We start from the raw sequence: 20,357 nt of genomic DNA on the forward strand, positions 1-20,357 counted from the left end.
GTCAAGATTTCAAATGCTGCAGGCCTCGGAATACAACAGAGACATGAAACTAAGATTCCTCAAGTGTAACACACTTCTTCCCAGCTGCCTGGAAAGGCAAACACACTACCTACCTGGAGCACTCACAGAGGCAACATCTGCTGTTTTTTACAGACAAGAAAGAACATTTTTGACAGAAGGAACTCATGTTCTTCAGGTGGCAAAACCTTGGGTCCAGAATGTACGCAAGGAAGAAAATAGTACATCCTGGAAGTGTAACAGGATGACTCTTTATCACAAACCTCAGTTGCACTGACTTCTTTACAGGGATGACAAAGAAATGGGATGATCTCAAACAACACTTCTTCAAGGAACATGAAGGACAGTAAGCAACAACAGTTCAGATGCCACAGGATCCATAAAGCCTACACAGCACAAGGACAGCAACCTGCAATTATCTTCTCTTAGCTCCAGTTGACCTTTCAGTTTTGCACTTTGCAAGGTCCTATGTTCTCAAAATTTCTGACCACTCAAGTCCGTTTTCAAGCAGGTGTGTAACTCCAAATCATTCATGCTGTCTACTGGAGCCACCACAGCAGGGAAGGTCTTGATATGTGGGAATTCAGAAGATGGGAGTGAGTCTAGTACATTAAAGCTTTGATTATAGAAAATGACAACAAATCTCACATGCAGTGATGCAAGATGGAATGATAGTGCTCAGGTTCCTCCCAACTTTACATTCAGAAGGAAAAAGTGGATAAGGTGAACAGGAAGTAACATTACATTTCTGACAGACTGGGAGAGTTCAGTGCCAAATAGCTTAAATTTTCATGAAGCCTGCCTTTAGTATTAACAGACTGATAATGCTGTCAAAATCCTTGTAAAACACTTTGGCTAGGGAAGGTTTCATGGTCCTGACTTACTCACCACACGCACCCTGGAGACAATGTTTCTGTTAAAAGTTCCTCTAAAACCAAGTGAATGATCCATCACTAGAATAAATGGCTCTTACTTGTTCTTTGCTCAGAGTCATAGAATCATAGAATGGTTTGGGCTGGAAGGAACCTTAAAGATCATCTAGATCCAACACTCCTGACCTAGGCAAGAACATCTTGCACTAGACCAGGTTGCTCAAAGCCTCATCCAACCTGGCCTTGAACACTTCCAGGGATGGGGCAGCCACAGCTCTCTGGACAACCTGTACCAGTGCCTCACCACCCTCACAGTAAAGAATTTCTTCCTTGTGACTTACCTAAACCCACCCCCTTTCCTTTTGAAGCCATTAGCCCTTGCCTTATCACCATGTGTCCCTAAAAAGTCCCTCTCCAGCTCCTTGTAGGTCCCCTTTGGGTACTAGAAGGCTGCTATAAGGTCTTCCCGGAGCCTTCTCTTCTCCAGGCTGAACAAGCCCAACTCTCTCAGCCTGTCTTCACAGAAGAGGTGCTCCACCCCTCTGATCACCTTCATGGCCCTCATCTGTACTCACTCCAACAGGTTCATGTCTGACTTCCTCTTTGTTGGGATGCATTGCTCTTGAGCTTAGAGGAAGATGAGATGCAACTTTGATGGTCCTTGAGTTCCCTTCCTGGAAGAATACAGTGCTAGGGTTACCTTGACAGGTTTTGAATGAAATGTATGGTATGTTGGAAATAAGAAGAAAGGGAGGGAGGAAGGCAGGAAGGCAGGAAGGAAGGATCTTATTGTGACTACCACTGGGCACATATGTATTTCAGCAGCTCAGCATCAGTGCAGAATGAGCAGAAAACTTACTGAGGAAATAATTTCAACAGGTATCAACTGCTGAGATGATTTTCAATGGAGCACAAAGCTTTGTTCAAACACGTTTTGCTAGCAGGAGAAATAATGGCCTGGCAATATATTCATGTAGCACTTTGCCCTACATAAAACTCACAGAGGAGCTTAGGGGCCCAACATCATCTTAAATGTAGACATCATATAGTCCAAATCCAAAAATGCTTCTTCAGCTCAGCCCTTTGAGCAGATTGCTGTCTGTGGATACTTTGCTCAGAATCACATAGCATTGCTCTATCACTTTGAGGACAGTCTCTTCTATGTTAGCCCAAAGCAGGACTTGCATTGAGAAATCTCAAAATAACTTCTTCCTTCTCTGTGTAGTTATGTAAGGCTTTTTTTAAAAAAAAAGATCTTTCAACTCAGGCTTAAAGTGATAACAGTATAATAATGGTGTTTCCAACAGTGTGCAGCTCTCCCCAAGAGACACTGGAAGATATTTTGTCAAATTAGTTCCTCAACATCACTAAGTCTGAGAAAAAAAGCATAGATCAGTAGTTAGGCCTGTGCCCTTCTATCCTAGTGGAGGCTGGATAGTGTTTCTGCCAATAATAGCCTCAATCAGGTAGTTCTTGCTCCAAAGAAAAGTCTTCCTAAAACTGAAGACAAGACTTCAAACACACAATCACATAGTATTCTGGCTTTAAGATCCCCAGAACAGACTGGATGGTGTCTTGAATGAAGAAGAATGAAACAGTTTTAAGTCATTTTCTGCAATAGGAATAGAAAAGAATAGTACTGTGGTTTTAAAATGAGTTTAACTTTCTCTGCAGAAAACAGAATACAAACCCACTTAAAATATCTGGTAAGTATTATATAATGCTTTTTAGAAACTTTCCCTGCTTGCTCCAGTTTCAACTGGGGTATGAACTAAAGTCAGTGGAAGTCTTTTTGCTGACATCAATGGGCTCTGAATTAGGACCTCATTGCTTGCAACCCAGCTTGTGTGCTACATTAATTCAGAAATGGGTTTTAACAGCTTCTTTCACCTCACAATCTCTTGAGCTGTGCACTGAGAGACAGAGGGCTTTTTTTCCCCCTCCTTTTGGAGGACTTTTTAGAGGACAGTAAAGCACAATGCAGCAATAGCTACAGTGTGACCTGCACTTTGCAAGTGGAATTTCCAGAAGGCAGAAACTGCTTTTCAGAGAAAAAATGTTCTCCAAGTGTTCCCCAAAACAAAAAACCTTATAGAAACCTATTCCAGTAAAAACCTGGATTAGGAAAATATAAATCATAATAAGAATATGAGTGAACACAGTCTGAAGAAACCGGGAAAAGGGACAGAACCAGTTTTGGAGAACAACTGACATACAAACCGCTTTACAGACTGCACTGCAGTTGAGAAATAACATTCTAACCTTACTACTTTTAAGCAAGCATTTTCAACAGACACATGCTCCAACGTGGTGTAAATGAAGCAACAAGGGGCAGGAATACTGCTGTCATCCTGTCACTTCACTGTCCCCCCACTATGGAATCATACAATTAACACAGCTTTGCTGCAGAGAGGAATGTTCTTATAAACTGTTGTTCTGCCCCATAACTTCAGCTCTATTTAAGATGAAAATAAACACAATTTTGGTTCTTCTAGTTTTTTAAAAGAAAGCGTTTTAAAACACTCTGCTTACTCTATTTTTATACACCTGAAACGTGCCTGGTCTCATACCACGCTTGGTGGACCAATAGTACATGAAGATCGCTGGCTTCTGACTTTCAGACAAGAGGTTTTACAGTCCATGAGGTCCATTCACAGATTTGTTTATTAAAATTGTATTTCTATTGTTTTGTACTGTTTTCTTCCCCTCAACGACAGGTTGCTCATGCTCCCTCACACAGCCATTCCCAGCTGAGCTCTGAAACACGGAGCAACAACAAGCTCTTGTGGCTGGTGGTCACACCAGCAGCCACCTAGCCCTAAAAACCATAGCTCTGAATGCAGTGTGTTTTGCCTCTCTTAACTGACCCACTCTGTTACCAGCTGTGGGTACTTGCTCACATGGTTAAGCTATAACAAACTACAAAGAGAAGAATAAATTCTTTTGACAGAAATTCTCAGTTCAAGCAATTTCACCAAGGATATATCGGAGTGACACTGAAGTACAGCACAATGGCTAGCACCACTGTGGGGGAAGATAGCTAGAGCTGCAGACTACCAGCTTTTTGTTAAGCTTGTACTGCCTTTCATAAAGCATATGATGGCTTGCCTTTATGGGATCAAACTTAATAACAATGTTCCTTCTACATGGAAGAGAGAGACTACATTAAATACACATCCATGCATCTATCCCTAGCCCATCCTTCATAGTCCAGCATCCTTTTACCAAAGTCCAAACTTGTATCCTCAACTGCATGAGCAAGGAATAGATCTTACATGATGCTGCCACAAAGTCCTTGAAATGGCAGTCACCACTGTCTGACTTGATCATAAGTCATACACCAGTTGATGTGTCCATAGGAGAACCAGAGAGGAACGATAAAGGAGAAGCCAGGAAACATGTAGTTCTCAATGCCAAATACAGGTTTATCTGGACTGCAGCAATCAACTGATCCAAATTTATAGCTAGTGAGTCTTCATTGTCCCATATCAGTCAAATCCCAACTTTCATAAGCAGGCTGATAACAATGCCGGTGGGTGACCAGAACTTCACAGTCCATCAAACCCTCCAGATGCAGGGGAAGAGAGAATTTGGCCAGCTCTGAAGAGGAGGAATAATGGAGAAAAGGAAAAAGAACAGTTCTAAACATCTGGGGAGGACATTTATGCTTCAGTAGGTGTACTGCCTTTGAAATGACATAAGATGAGGTAAGCTCATATTTACAGCTCATGGCAAGATGAAGGAGCCCTAGAACTCCTCATCACAATCCACAAGACACCAAGCCTGAAGGAACAATTCAGTTGAGACATCAGCTCTTTCAGATAAAATGCAGCTTACTCAACTAATCAGAGAGTTTTTTCCCCAAACACAGTGAGCAAGGCTTAATTAAGAACATAATGTCATGTGTGAAGGACATTTTGTTAAAAATACACTGCATGTTCTCTATTTTTTTCATATGATGTGACATATAATGGGCACTGAACCAAAATACCACAGAAGTATGTGGTTTATGCTATCTCACTGGAGTACCAAATAACATTTAACATTGAGAAAGTATTGCAGACATATAGTAGAGGATCTCTAAATGTTCCTTTACAGTATTGCTACAATAATTGCTTTTCTTCCATGTTACCACAGCCATTTAGAAGCCTTTATAGAGAGCTAGTCATCATAAAACATCTTAACCTCATTTGGAAAATATGTACAACCATTTTGCTACTTCTCCTTCCCTGTCTTCTAATCTAGACTTCATATTGAGCCCAGTTTTCCATTTTCTTAGCAGCATACATTACAAGCAACTCTATTCAAGTCAATAAAATTACTCCTTCCTGAAGAAGGAATCAGTCCTCTGCAAAAAAACAGAGTTTAACAGGTAATTTTCCACTTCAACTCTTACCATAAAACAGGTTACAGAAATTACTTTTTATCTAACACTGAAAGTAAACAATTGATGCAAAATGTGCAATGTTTTTAAAGACAGTACGTTCACTACCTGTGCCCTTTATATGTAATTACTTTCATCTGAGTAAGCAGACAGTAAAGTAAGACTACCATCAAGCCTATTGATCATGCAAAACAGGCAGCTGAACATCTCTATTTATTTATGCATTCTTTTACTTTTTGTTCCCCCCTTGGAAAGCATGTGGAATCCATGAGACATTTTCACGCACCATTGCTTGCAGGAGAACATCAAGTCACCTTTTATGCCCTCAGGCAAATGTCTCCTACCTGATCTCAGTAACTGTCTGTATCAAAACTGTTTTTCATACCTTGTGTAAGCAGCTGGAGGTTTCGGACTTCTTCTCTCACCTTCAGCTGAAGGACTTGCTGCAGAATGTGCTGTCGCAGGCTTTCCTGGGCAATACCCATTCGTTCAAGCTTTTTGTCAGTAAGTCTCAGCAAAGCACGGCCTGGATGCAAAAGATACAATGAAAAAATCACCCAAGGATTTCCATTAATGCAATAGTCTCACTCTGACAGTATAATTTGCTACAGAAAAGATTCTCAGCCCTGAAGGACCTCAGCCTGAGAAGATAGTGTTTTATCAGTTAGGTACTTCCTTACTGCTAGAGATCTGTGCACCACTCCTGCCTTTTCTTTCGATTTTCTGTATTGTTCTGGTGTTTTTTTGAGAGATACAGGCATTTAAAATAGGTATCTTATGCCATTTGGGACAACCAATTGCTGTTCTTCAGTGTCAGTTGGTTTCTCACAGGCAGGATATCCCCTATAAGTCTACAATTGACACAGGTGCCTAAGAAGACCCTCATCTCTATTCAATCATCTGTATTACTGTCAAGAAACCAGCAACAGTGGACTTCACAAATTAAATCAATTTCAGATATACCGAGGATGAATATTGTTGCAATTCAGATATATCTATAGTGTAACAGCACCATTCTCCAATATGATTCTGTACTTTATGGTTCAGCTTTCCAAACCCCTCTCAACAGTAAACCATCACAGCAAAACAGAAGAAAAAAAAAAAGCCAGAGATTTCTATCAATGATATCTAAATAATTCCTGAAAAATATTTTGTCCAACTATAAAAAGACATCTACTCCTCTATAAGGAGCCTATGGTCTTTGCAGGCTATCACTCCCAGTTTGTGACTTACCTTTACTATTAGGTTAATGTTGAACCAGAGTCCAAGGTAGATTGTCGATGCTAAAAAATCAATCAATCTACATTCCCCAGATTCTGCTAGTGGAACTCTGACTCCATCTTTTGGGCATCACTGCTATAAATAAACAGGGGGAAGGCTGTACACTGTCTGAGCCAACACTAAGGAAGTATTTGGATCAAGCAGAAAAACAAAGCATCAAGCAGTGCTTTACCCCAGGAAGAAAACCAAAACTTACTTTCTTTGGTCTTCATCACTGCACCACTTCACCAAGAGAGGAGTCTCTTAGTAGCCTTCCACTGACTCTTGATTCCCAGTATATATATTTATCTAAAGGTGCCCTGGCCAATACCAACAAATCAAACTGGAGGTGCATTGATACTACCTTGAAAATGACATGTTGTTTGGTACACTTTTTTAAACAAATTCAACTTTTTACCTCCTCTAGTTCTTTTTAATTGTTAAAAATTCCTTCTTTGATTTCTCAGGCTTTATTCTGAAACCAGAAGAAGATAGCAAAGAGTAGGTTATTCCCTCTGCAACACAACGGTCTCTGTGCTACCACTACTGTGGCTTTTGGATGAATGGTACAATTTAGCTCATCAGAAAGTATTACTCAACACAGCAAGATAAGGCCCTTATTCAATCTCTTTCCTTACAAAACAGCAATGAGTACAGAATTTTTATAATTATTTTAATTAAAAAATTTAAGATAAATGCGAAGAGTTTAAAGGGGTGCATAATTTTTGCCCCAAACCAAGCAGTTAGGGGTATGCCCTTCACTAACTGCTAGATTTCACTCACAAGCAGTTCTCTGAAGTGGTTAGTAAAATCTTGATATGATGATGCAATGTAAAATACTGGGATATTACTATTAATAAAGCAAGATGCTACTGATCAGATAAAAATGACAGTGTTCATAGATCTTCTGACCTTCTGTGTCTCTCAAGCACTACATACTACAGAGGATGACCTTTTGATTAGCAAAACTTTTTTTGAAATCATAAACAAGAAGAATTCTAAGGGTTAATGTAATAACAAAATATGGAAATTAGTCTCTTACAGATCAATGCCAGCTGTCCAATTCCCCTGGTGATAAAGGCAGCAATAATTACTTCAATTTTTATTTGTCTTATCTCACTAAAACATCTTAAAGCAATTTATAAAGAGGTACAGCAGTTCAGGAGTATCGTCTGTAATGTCAATCTAGCAACTGAAAGCAAATAAAAAAACAAATCATCAATTTAAAGAGCGGCAACACACGTCATCTTAGGGCAGAGAGTCAGCAACAGTAATATGAAAGGACAGACAGAGGCCATGCATCTTATCCAGTGCCCTCCACCTGTTTTTGGCCATGGATAGTCATTACTCTTTCCTTCCTCTGGGCAACTCTTTATTTCATATTCAAATCGGTTTTCTACCCTAGTCATTGCCTTTGGAAGTTGAGTGTGCACAAAAAAGAAACATCTATTTTCAACTCTTGGCATGCCAGTTCCTCTGCAGCTTAGGCTCAAAGCACAATGCCATTGGAAAAAATTGTCTTTGACTCATATTATCTGAAGCAGCTTGCACAAGTTGCCTTAAATTAACTCTTTCTTGCACCAAATCCGAAGTGACATGTTGAGGCAGTGATGAGGCAAGAAAGCAAACATTCAAATGTGGCATTTCAAGAATGCAATAAGTGATCCGAAGTGTGAAAATTCAATCCTCCCCATACTTTCTTTCCCCTCAGCCCTTAGAACAACAACATCCAAGCCAGAACCGGAATAATTTTTCATTCTGATAGCAAATCACGTTCTTTGAAAAGATATTGCTAATGCCTGGATCAGTCACTAAAGCCAATTAGTTACCAAGGCCAAGATCCTGATAATCAGTTAATGATTTTGGATGCATTACTGTCTTGCTTCCTGTACTGTACATATCTGAAAGAGTAATGATTTGGTGTTAAGAACTCTGTGTTATTGAACATTGAAACCAATTATCCAGAGAATTTGTAGAATCTCTGTCTTTGGAAGCACTCAAAGCCTGTCTGACAAGGTCCTGAGCTGTACTTGCCCCTGCTTTGAGTAGGGGGTTGGATTAAATGATTGCTAGACATGCCTTCCAACATCATCTGTCCGGTGAAATAACCTGCATGAAGCACCTTGACCAATAGAACCATAAAGATTGCAGTGACAAACATCTAGGCCTTGGCTCTAGCTAGTTGCAAGGCTGGAAATCAAATGTTTTACACAAAACCCCACAATTCCCTCAGTATCTGTACACATTTTTAGCACATAAACCCCAGCCCTCTCATACTCAGGGCAGATCAGCTGTGGAATGTTTGGAGACACCCTGAGGGTAGATACAAAATATAAAACACTTTCCAGTTTAATAATGGATTGATGGCCTAATTTTTTCTAATATGACTTAGCTGCTGCAGATCTCGTTTGATCAAGCTGGGACTAGATGAAAATTTGAATGGAGGGAGAAACATTGCATGCCACAGAAGATTAGCATGAATATAAGCATTGGTCCAATGAGGCTGGCACTGGCCCTAGAGCAAGGAACATGGCACAGTCTGCTGTACCTAATCAGAAATGCTCGTACCTCCCTGCACTGGTATAGCCTATTGCTCTTCACCCAGCTGCCAGTTCACAGACACACAGAGGGACACCTCGCAAGAAGCCTTGAAAGAATACTTGTGATGCAGGAGAATGGACAGGTAAGAAAGGACTTATTAAGCATGTAGAAAGAACCAAAGGAGTACAGGTAAATGAGAGCAGATAGCTAGTAAGAGCCTGATCTCACACAAAATACTGAAAAAAACTATGAGTAATTTAAAGCTGATGAAAATGATAAACCACTAGTGGGAACAAATGATGTGTGTGAAGTATGGCCAGTAAAGGTGATCTTGTCTCCTGAGTACAATATTATAGGTATACCTAATTAACAAGACAAGATGTTCAGTTTACTTACCATGGGGCACAGAACCTAGGAAATGAAGTTTCCTGGAGATTCCAAGGACACTAAAAAAGGCCCCACTGCCAGACCAACAGCCTATGTTCAGTGTCAGTAGTGTCAGTAGGAGATGCATTCTGGGAGAGCTATTGGGAGGGCTACTTTCTGAAGTTATTCCCTTTGTACCACAACAACATCCAGAACTATTATACTAGGGTTATTAGAGAGCACATAATTTTAACACCTACTTATTGTCCTGATGTCCCTAAATTTCTTTTTTTGATCTTCCTGATACTGTCTGCTTCTGTAGCTTCCTGGGGTACAAATTCCAGAAGCTCACTGCCCATTTTTGTCTGTCTTATATTGATTTCCTACTAAATGCTCCCAGTATTTGCTAGGTCTTGCATTGCAGGATTTGGTTAACAGGTCAACATTCAGCTGTTGATTCTATGGTCTGTAAACTTCAGTCATATGCCTTTTGGTTATATTTTTGATGGATTCAGCTGACAAACCTAGAAAACCTGAAAAAACAGGAACATAAGGTTTCCTAAACCTCTAAATTATGGAAGATGAAAACTTTTTCATCTTTAATACTTTAATGTCACAAATGCCATTTTATTCTTAGTTAAGGGATTAACAGTGTGCTTCTCTGGTTTTTCAAACATGTTGCTTTTGTGTTTACTTGAAATAGTCTGGTCACAGCTGTCCTCTTGCTTATATAGGCTGAATGTTGGCTTCTTTTGACTTCAGTGCTTAAAAACAAGCCTTGCTGGACATATCAAGCAAGAAATTTCCATGACAGAGACACAGACATTACTATCACTGTTCAGGTGCTGGTGAGACACAAGGATAAAACTCTCATCGCATAATCAGGAAAGAATGCAAACAAGAATGGGCAAGAGAGAGGCTATGACTTCATAGTGAGGAATGGCAAAATTATGAGAGGAGGTGAGAAAAAGAATAGTCACCTACAGAATATTAATGGCCTCACGATGGCAGTGGAGGGAGATGAACACTGGGAAAAGAGAAGAACTAATGAACTTGGGAACTGACTTGAAGAGTGAACAAATGGATATAAATATAATTGAGGATCCTGGGTTCAGAAACATCTTGTAAAAGCAGCAGCATAAACCAGAAATCAATCCAATTTTCAGAGCAAACTTGATATGACTTCATGATGCTTTTCTTGATAACCAATCGGATCTTCTACAGTCCTATATTTTCTGCTCTCTACATGAGAATTTAAGAGCATGTCTCTCCTTCTCATGCCTGTCTCATCCCTAGTCAACTAGACAAATCAGCCACTTTGTCATCAATGTCTTGTGGCAAATCCACAGCTTTTCCTGCAAAAGCAGTTAGATCTGGTTTGTCTTACTAATGATTTTAGCCGTAAGACTAATGCAGACTCTGGATAAACTGCAGCTTGCATTACCACCCTCTTTGCCCCACTTTAGCTATCCAGTATGTCACTAATCAGGGAAGATTTACTTGCTTTAAAAGTAAAAATGGATTCATTTTTCATTAGACTTACTATAGCAGCAAATACATTATTGATCCAGTGCCAGCATAATGGCAGCCGCCAGCCTGCGCAAAGGAGATTTAGCCCCCAAAATTGCTATTGGTAGCTGCCTGGTACTTCTGATATGATGAGCAACTCTCAACTGGCAATCAGCTTAAATAGAGAGGAGACACAAGGGATACTGGTACAGAAATAAAGCAGAAGGAAAAATAGTTTCTAATGATAGGGACCAGGAGGAACAAATGAGATTATTTAACCTTGATGAATATCAGAGAACTGAGGAAGTTCTCCAACATCAGATCCAGCATTCTTGTGCTTTCTCATCCCGTTTAAAAAAGTAGCAAACCAGCATGAAGCTGTAGGATTTACTTTCTGCTAAGACACATGAATGGGAAAAGCACGACTCCAGTATGTCTCCAATGGAAGCACAGGAAAGCATAGGAAGGCATATCATGTATCAAGTTAGCTTTGGAGACACTTTTATTTGTTAGCATCATCAAAGATGATTCTATGGCTTTTTCTCATTCATTATTTGCTGGATCTGGATAAGACCAGCTCTATAATAAAGTTTCTCAAAGAAAACACTGTCATACTGGTCAATAAATGTTTGATCAAACTCAGAAAAGCAGCTATGTAAACAAAGGCACTTTCTGAAAATTATCTGCATGCTTTGTCTCAGCATCATGTCTATTTATAGTTCTGACAAGAGGAAGCAATGACTATTGTTACTGATGCCAATAAGTCTACAATAAAATGGGTTTATTTCAAAAAAACTCCTCTCAGGTCACAGTTCTCTTGCACAATTCTGTCCTTCCTCCACACTTCAGAACCATTAGCATTAACAGGATACAAAAGAAAAGTAATTCAACATAATCTTTAACTTAACTTAACTGCATTATCAAATACATAATTAGCAACAACTAAGACATGACTTTGTTTCTAAATTTGTCTGTTTCTGATGAATGGTTTAAGATGTCAGTGTTGCCTCTGTGAAGCTATTTAACTCAGATTATTTAGTTTGGTACAACTTCTCTCACCTTAGTGCTGCCTTTCCCAGTTCCCTCCATATTCCATCAAATATCACTGTCATTTTCTAGTCTCAGTTTTGACACAGTCCTTTGAGCTATACACCACCTGTTCAGTGATGGTCTCTGAAATTGTACCAGGTTAGGAGATATCTTTTTCACATTCAGGTTTTCCTTGACTCTTCCCAAGGATGTCTCCTGGCTAGCTACCCCCAGCTGTTTCTCCACAGCCATCACTGCCTTGGGGGCTCCTATGCCCTGCTACACAGGCTCAAGCATGTCTGGCTCAGCTCAGACACAGCAATGTTGGATTTATGCTATTGAACAAAACCAACAAACCTACAGTAATGGGGAAGTCATGCACAAATGCTGAAAGACAGTGAGTTAACAGAGCATGGATCTTGAATACTCATTTTAGGAACAACATTTCAAAAGTACCCTTATCCTCTCCCTGGTAAACACTTACTTCTGGCCAAGCAGCTCGAAAGAGTCCAAGTACCTTGAAAATTAATGCTGAAGGTAAAAATCCCTCTCCAGAAGTGAGAGTCTCCTGACTCCCAACCCCTCCCATAAATGAAGCAAACAATTCCTACTTCTTGACTCACCCATACATTTTCAAGGAAGTATTTAACTGTATACTTTAATTGTGTGGGAGTACCACATATCCTTATATCATGGAATCATAGAATCACTTAGGTTGGAAAAAATCTCTAAGGATCATCAAGTCCAACCATTAACCCAGCACTGGCAAGTCCATCACTAAACTATGTCTCTAAGTGCCACATCTACACATCTTATAAACATCTCCAGGGATGGTGACTCCACCACTTCCTTGGACAGCCTGTTCTACTGCTTAACAACCCTTTCTGTGAAGAAATTTTTCCTAATATCCAATCTAAATCTTTCCTGGTGCGGTTGTTGTGACCCAAATGCGGGACCTGGCACTTTGCTTTGTTCAACCTCATACGTTTGGGCTTGGTCCAGATTCCTCTGTAGAGCCTTCCTGCCCTCCAGAGGATCAACACTCCTACCCAATTCTTACCCAGCTTGGTGTTGTCTGCAAACTTACCGAGAGCACACTCCATTCTTTTGTCTAGATCATCAATAAAGATTAAACAGAACTGTTACAGATAAATAACAGTCTTAGCTATCAAATTTTGAATTAAGTACTCTAGTGTCTAATGATTTACAGATACATTCCAAAATAACTTTATTCTGAGACAAAATTAGAATACAAATCTCAATACAGAGAAGAGAAGGGGTTAATGAGAGACTGTGCATCATGATTACTGGAAGTGGTTCAGTTAGTAATTTACTGTACTGATGGGAACTATATTGATTCCTTACAAGTCTTGAGTAAAAGACTGTTAGACAGTCCTGTTTTCAGATGAACATATTCAGGACCTGATGATTGTAATAGGAGGAAATAGTAATAACTTGAATTCCCCTCTGAAATATAAATTCAGGCACAAATCATATTACACCACTTTTCAAGTGTACTGTAAAATGTGAGACAACCATTTTTAGTGCTCTCAGGAAGGACTGGATAGGACCCACAAAGTAAATTAAGAATAAATGTAAACCTTTAGCAGGCAGTCTATAAATCCACATTGTTTGTTGTATATACATTTGCCAATCTACTTCCTGGACATACAAAATTATATATTACCTACAGCTATATATAACTATATACGGACATTTAATAATAAGCTTCTATTATATTGCACATTGTACTTTTCAATAAAAAAATCCAGGACTATTGTTTGTTGGTATCTGTGTGCCAGATTTATGGTCCCCCTATTCAAATAAACAACCCCAAGGTCTTTTTTGTTTGTGAAGGAGTAAGTGAATCTGTCAACACCTTTGATTTTGCCCACCATCAGCAGGACACACAATTCTTCTATTCCTAGTTAATCTAATGTTGCTCAGTGTGCAACCCATTATGCATTATATATCTCATTTCTTTGTTAATTAAAAAAAATCACATTAGAACACGCCTGCAAAACTTCTGTTAATTAATTCAGGAGTAAACATACATTCATACATTATAATATACAGCTTCTACACAGAAAAGGAAAGGGAGACAATTTGGAAAGCATTAGAATCGACTAAGTCTTTACAGCAAATTCAAACGAGCCTTTCCTGTAACTCCCAATGGCAGACCTCACAAAAATTAGATTTCTTCCAGAAAAAAAGGATCATTTACTACCACAAGAAAAATAAACATACACACATGCTCACAAAACAAACCCCACATTCACTCTTGAGTGCCCAACCCAACTGGAAGTGGGAAATCCCTGAAATCACACAGAAGACTATCTATCCTACCTACTGATATTGCTAAAGACTATCTTACCTACTGATATTTCCAAAGCAAAAGAGGTTCTGGACTTCTGCCTAGAATGGAGCTGGTGTGTGTATCCAGAGAAGGGGGCAAGCTCTGTGAAGTACACATGTGAACTCAAAAAAGCTGCCATTTAATTAAGAGAGGAAGAACATCTGCTCCTATCTCAGAAAAATGTACCCACTAAGCTCTGAACTGCACTGGTATGAAACACTCACGTGGCTGAAGATCAGGGTCTGTGAGCCTCCCTCCTCCATCCATGGGACAGAAACTCTTAGTCAATATTGTTGCTTGCCCTAATTTGTTACTCATCAATCCAAGCAATAAGCCAAAGGTGCTAGGCCACTAAATACATAACAAGGACATGATTCTTCAGTATGAAATATATTGAAGGATGCAGAAAACCAATCCATTTACATGTCAATCTTTCATGGTTTTCATGTGTAGAGTCTGGCCGAGATGGAGTTCATTTTCCCCACAGCAGCCCCCACAGGGCTGTGCTGTACCTAGAGAGCACACTAGTGATTTGGCTACTGCTGAGCAGTGCTCCCACTGCATTCAGACTGTCTCTCCAACATTTTCCCCCACAGCAGTAGGTTTGGGGTGGGCAAAATCTTGGGAGGGGACACAACCATGACAGCTGACCCAAACTGATCAAAGGCATATTCCATACCATATGACATCTGCTCAGATATAAAAGCTAAGAAAAAGGAAGAGGAAGGGAGGGCATTCATTATTTTAAAATGTTTGCCTTCCAGAGCAACTGTTATATGCGCTGGAGCCCTGCTTCCCAGGAATCAGGAGACATCACTTGCTGGTGGGAAGTAGAGAATAAAATCTCTTGGGTTTTTCCTTTGCCTGAGCGTGGCCTTTTACTTTAGTAAACTGCCTACATCTCAACATGCAAGTTTTTTCCATCTTCTTTTCTTCCATCTTCTTCTCTTGCTGAAGGGAGGAGTAACAGAGCAGCTCAGTGGGCACCTGGTGTCCATTCAAGGTCAACCCACCACAGTCACACCTCAGGAAGTGATCTCAGGGGCCATCTCACTCATTCTGTGATGCTGGGAAAGCCACCCCTTCTTCCTCCTGATTACCCTAACTGCCATAAAGCATTTAGGCAAAACCTCTACACAAAGAAGAACTATTTGAAAAATGCTTAATTAATTTGCTGAGTTTCTTTTAATGCCAAACTCATGGGAAGTAAGAAGGACCAACATAACATGACCAGACAGCTTACTGTACTGCATTGCAAAAGGTCTGTGGGCCATCAGAGGTTGCAGCAGACCAGAATCTGAAAACTTAAATTTTCTAATAGGATTTTCCAATCACTGCTTTGTTTAAAAGAAAAAGAGTACAATTAATTTTTTATTAAATATTAAAATAAGCTTTCATATCCCAGTGCTGAGGCACATACAGTATTAAAATGCTTCCCAGTTCTGTATCCCTAGCTCTCTACTGCTCCACATTGTTATCTGCAAGCAGCTTTCAGTGGTGCTTTCTTCCACACCCATAGCAGCTTCATCCTTCAGTTTTTTAATAAAAAATGAAATTGAGAAAGGTTTCGTGTTAATATTCATGATGTTAATAATTCATATTAATAAAAATGGAAAATTAAAAGCGGCATGCTCATAGGTTAAGTACCGTAGACTGCTTCAACTCTCCTAACCTGAAGGATGAACCAGCCACATCTCTCCTGATGCATTTTTTGCTCTAGCATTTCTTTTTGTGGGCTTTAATTAGAAGCCTAGCACCTGTCAAGATGCACACAATACCCCTGATGGGCCCTGAACTTACAATTTATGCTGCCCATTTTATAACCTAGGGGAAGATAATTTTCCTGTTGTAAAAGCTATCTCTACTCAATTATATGCACAGTCTTACAGATACAGGCACTAATCTCTTGCTGCATTGCTGGCTCAGTAGCACAACACACTTTGCAGAGTTCCTTTACATTTCTTCCAGCCTTTATTACCGTAGCTGTGAGGAGAATCAGGACATAAGGATTTTATTCTGCTGGCCTATTCCTCCTATTTAATACTTACACTTGACCTGTAGAACACCGTGAGACAACAGTCATTTTGGATCAGAAAAAAACCAGATACCTAAGCAATGACTTACTGTACTTAGTTTGTAAGCAACTCGTCCCTGTAACAGAATCCACACCTTTAGAAATTCTGCCTTCTGTACCCATTTGACTCAACAATAATAATATTATTAATATTAATAATAATGATACAACAGTAACATGCAGGAGCCTTGTCAGAGGCTGCCGCCCGGCACTGTGGTGAAAACAGAACATGCAGCCCAGCCCCCCGCTCTGGCTTTGGGTCTCATTCTCCCAAGCAAAAATAAAAGCTCATTTTCCACTACAAGGTGCAGGAAAATGTTGTGTGGCCTTATTTATAAAAATAACTGCTATAGCTAGGAGCAAGGGAGCTCTCCCAAAAAGAGGGAAACAGCTCACCTTCAAACTACCAGGGAAACATGCTGAAGCCCAGTTTGTCCTTCAGGCCAGGGGGCCCCAATACTCCTGAGGTAAGGCTGCACTGACAGCCTCAGCCCAAAGGGGAAGCCAGACTTATTTTCCCTTATGCTTTTCTGCTCAGATCAGGATAATTTTGGGCACGCATAAGGAAGGAACTGCAGGCACTGAGGTAAATTCATGGCTAAAATAAAAAGGGAAATAGGATGTTCAGGTGCCTACAGGTTTTTTCAGAAACCACACAAGGGCCTGTTCTGGGTGATAATTTAGAAGTTCACTTTTCAACAGAGACCATCACACCTAGGTCCTGAGATAGGCATAATGGGATCTGTGTGTGTCACTCACTCTGGCTGTTCAGCAGCAGATTCCTAAAAAAAGAGCTTGGGAGCAAAGCAAGGCTATAATAACACTCTCATACTCCTAAAGCTTGTAGTTTAGGGACTAATTAACAAAAACAGAGTTGGCTAATTTGAGCTACAGCTGAGCCTAAGGTCAGTGGATGGCTTCCAGTGAGTGTAGCAATAGAGAGCTGCTTGTGAGAGGAATCTCATCAACATTTTAAAATGGAAGAATAATTTTGCCATTTCCAATGTGATTTGACCTAGCAGGAAGGAGCAAAACAAGAAACAAGTGCTGCAAGGTAAACCCAAACTAATTAAAATAAGAAATCAGTTAAATCACAGAATATTCTGAGTTGGAAGGGACCCACAAGGATCATTGAGTCCAACTCCTGGCCCTGCACAGGACTCTCCCCAAGAGTTACACCATGTCCCTGAGAGTATCGTCCAAACACTTCTTGAACTCTGTCAGGCTTGGTTCTGTGATCACTCCCCTGGGGAGCCTGTTCCAGTGACCAACCACCCTCTGGGTGAAGAATCTTCTTCTAAAATCTAACCTTCTTCTAAAATCCAACTCCCCTGACACAACTTCAGGCCATTCCCTTGGTCCTCTCACTGGTCACCATAGAGAAGAGATCAGTGCCTAACCCTCCTCTCCCCCTCATGAGGAAGTTGTAACTACAATGAGGTCTCTCCTCAGTCTCCTCCAGGCTGAACAGACCAAGTAACCTCAGACGCTACAGCTTCCCCTCAAGGCCTTTCATCATCTTTGCTGCCCTCACTCCCCAGGCTGTAAATAATCGAGGCTAATTCACAGTCAGAGCCATCTAGCAGTGAAATGTGTGATTCTCAGGTCCTTGTGGTCTTGAAATGAAGTTTTTGGAAGAGAGTGTTCAGAAGAGCTCAGGTTATTGGGGTCTGCAAAAGAGGGAGGCAGCAGGACTTGGGGGGGTGAGATCCAGCATTCCGAAAGGCCTTGGAAAAAAAGTGTGGGAAAGAGTAAAAGGAAGAAAAAGAAAAAGAAATTTATATAAACCAAACAAGCACCAGTAAACTCCCAAACCACAGGAAATAGTTTTGGGGTTTTTTTTCTTTATTTTATGTTGTCTTTCTGATAGCTTCAGTGGGTTTTCTTTCTACCATAAATTAAATTTTTCCTTTCAGAGAGAACAGCAAACCTTAAAGCACTGTATTACATATGAATTTTCAGTTACACCTTGTTTTTAAAAAAGAGTATATGGAGAGGACACATTGAACACATGGCATGATCCACCTTTAAGTCTTTTTGTTAAGTCTTCAGAGGCACTGAATTGAACAAACACTAATCAACCAATAAAATCCGATTAGAGAAAAAACAACAGCCGTGGTTAGTGAATGTATTATAAACCTTATGGATAATTTGCATATAATAATTTATACAGAGGAAGAAGACTGGAAACTATCATCACAGAAATTTTTTACAGTAATACTGAAGACTAGTTCTCTAAGCATACCCAAAGAGCAGATGACACGCTGCTTAAGCAGGGTGTTTTTACTTACAGAATATGCATTAGGTACCAGTGACACACTGGTTAAGTCTAGGGTGAGACACTTCCCCGATGCAAAGACGGACTATTCTGACAGGTGCTTTCACTCGTATCAGAGCTCAGACACAAATACACAAAATCATTTCTTCCACTGGTTTACACACGCACACAAAAGAACACAGAAAAGAAAAACATCAATCAGCAAGGGAAAGTGCCATATTCTGCACCTGGGATGGGGCAACCCCAGATGTTCATACAGACTGGGGAATGAGATGCTGGAAGGTAGTGCCATAGAAAGGGACCTGGGGGTCCTGATCAATGGCAAGTTGAATATGAGTCAGCAGTGCCCTGGCAGCCAGGAGGGCCAACCATGTCCTGGGGGGCATCAGGCAAAGCATCACCAGCCGGTTGAGGGAGGGGATTGTCCCGCTCTGCTCTGCACTGGTACGGCCTCACCTTGAATATTGTGGCAGTTTTGGGCACTGCAATACAAGAAAGATATTAAGCTGTTAAACAGTGTCCAAAGGAGGGTAGCAAAGACGGCGAAGGGCCTTGAGAGGAAGGCATTATGAGGAGCAGCTGAGGTCACTTAGTCTGTTCAGCCTGGAGAAGAGGAGGCTGAGGGGAGACCTCATTGTAGTTACAACTTCCTCATGAGGGGAAGGGGAGGGGCAGGCACTGATCTCTTTTCTATGGTGACCAGTGAGAGGACCAAGGGAATGGCCTGAAGTTGTGTCAGGGGAGGTTTAGGTTCACCCAGAGGGTGGTTGGTCACTGGAACAGGCTCCCCAGGAGAGTGATCACAGAACCAAGCCTGACAGAGTTCAAGAAGTGTTTGGACGATACTCTCAGGGACATGGTGTGACTCTTGGGGAGAGTCCTGTGCAGGGCCAGGAGTTGGACTCAATGATCCTTGTGGGTCCCTTACAATTCAGCATATTCTGTGATTCTGTGATCAGCAGAAACTGGCAAAAACTTTCCTAAACCACAAGAGTCTAGAGAATGTTTTCTAACACTGAGCCACAAATTTAATCCTCAGTCAAGTACTAAATTGTTTATCTTCATCTCCATTCATTAGCTTGCACTCAGTCTTCAATACAAAAGCAAAATCATTTCAGGGTTAGTTTCAAATGTAATTTTGGTTATGGACAAAACACAATTTCTTGCTTCTGCTTAATAAATAAACATTTAGGTTTAACACTCTTTCCAGTGTTGTAGATGCATGTCTTGTGAAACTCCAGCAAGCAACAACATTCACATAGCAAGATCTGAATAGCAGCAATACAACCCCAAAAAGCAACAACAGATACTAAGAAATTATTTACTTAACCTTCCAATGTATAATTAAAATTCTAAACCAAATATCCAGATCTGTAAATACTCTTCACTCAATTCATTTCTATTTCTTCTGTAATGTTCTCCTTTGAGTTCTCTTTTTGATACACATTGTGCTTGGTTTTCTTCACCAGTGTTTTTCTGTTTTCTTCCCATTGGAACAAGTTGTTTTCTGCAGTTTTCTCAGACTGCAAAGCTTCTCTGGTTAAGCCATATGTTGTGCACCATGTAAGCACTGAGAGTATGAAATCCTGTCCATACCCCAGAATTAAATCAGCTGGATGGTAAGCAGGATCACAGCTGTCTATAGATTGAAGTATCAATTACAAACACTT

General features: G+C 40.3%; 1 protein-coding gene across 5 annotated transcripts in view; it reads right to left on the reverse strand.

Annotated features, from left to right (window-relative positions):
• The window catches only part of SAMD12 (sterile alpha motif domain containing 12), a 176,889-nt gene that overhangs the window by 85,113 nt on the left and 71,419 nt on the right, over window positions 1-20,357 (reverse strand). For 3 of the 5 annotated variants that reach the window (XM_017826432.1, XM_017826430.1, XM_017826431.1), the window contains exon 4: window positions 5,660-5,800. In XM_017826432.1, the coding sequence (XP_017681921.1) occupies window positions 5,660-5,800 (141 nt within the window). Of the gene's footprint in view, window positions 1-4,350; window positions 4,491-5,659; window positions 5,801-20,357 lie in introns of those variants that run through there. The other 2 variants (XM_017826429.1, XM_017826428.1) reach the window with 1 other exon arrangement.

The sequence above is a fragment of the Lepidothrix coronata genome, unplaced genomic scaffold, assembly GCF_001604755.1.
Source record: "Lepidothrix coronata isolate B3197 unplaced genomic scaffold, Lepidothrix_coronata-1.0 Scaffold126, whole genome shotgun sequence".
NCBI classification, from domain to species: domain Eukaryota; kingdom Metazoa; phylum Chordata; class Aves; order Passeriformes; family Pipridae; genus Lepidothrix; species Lepidothrix coronata.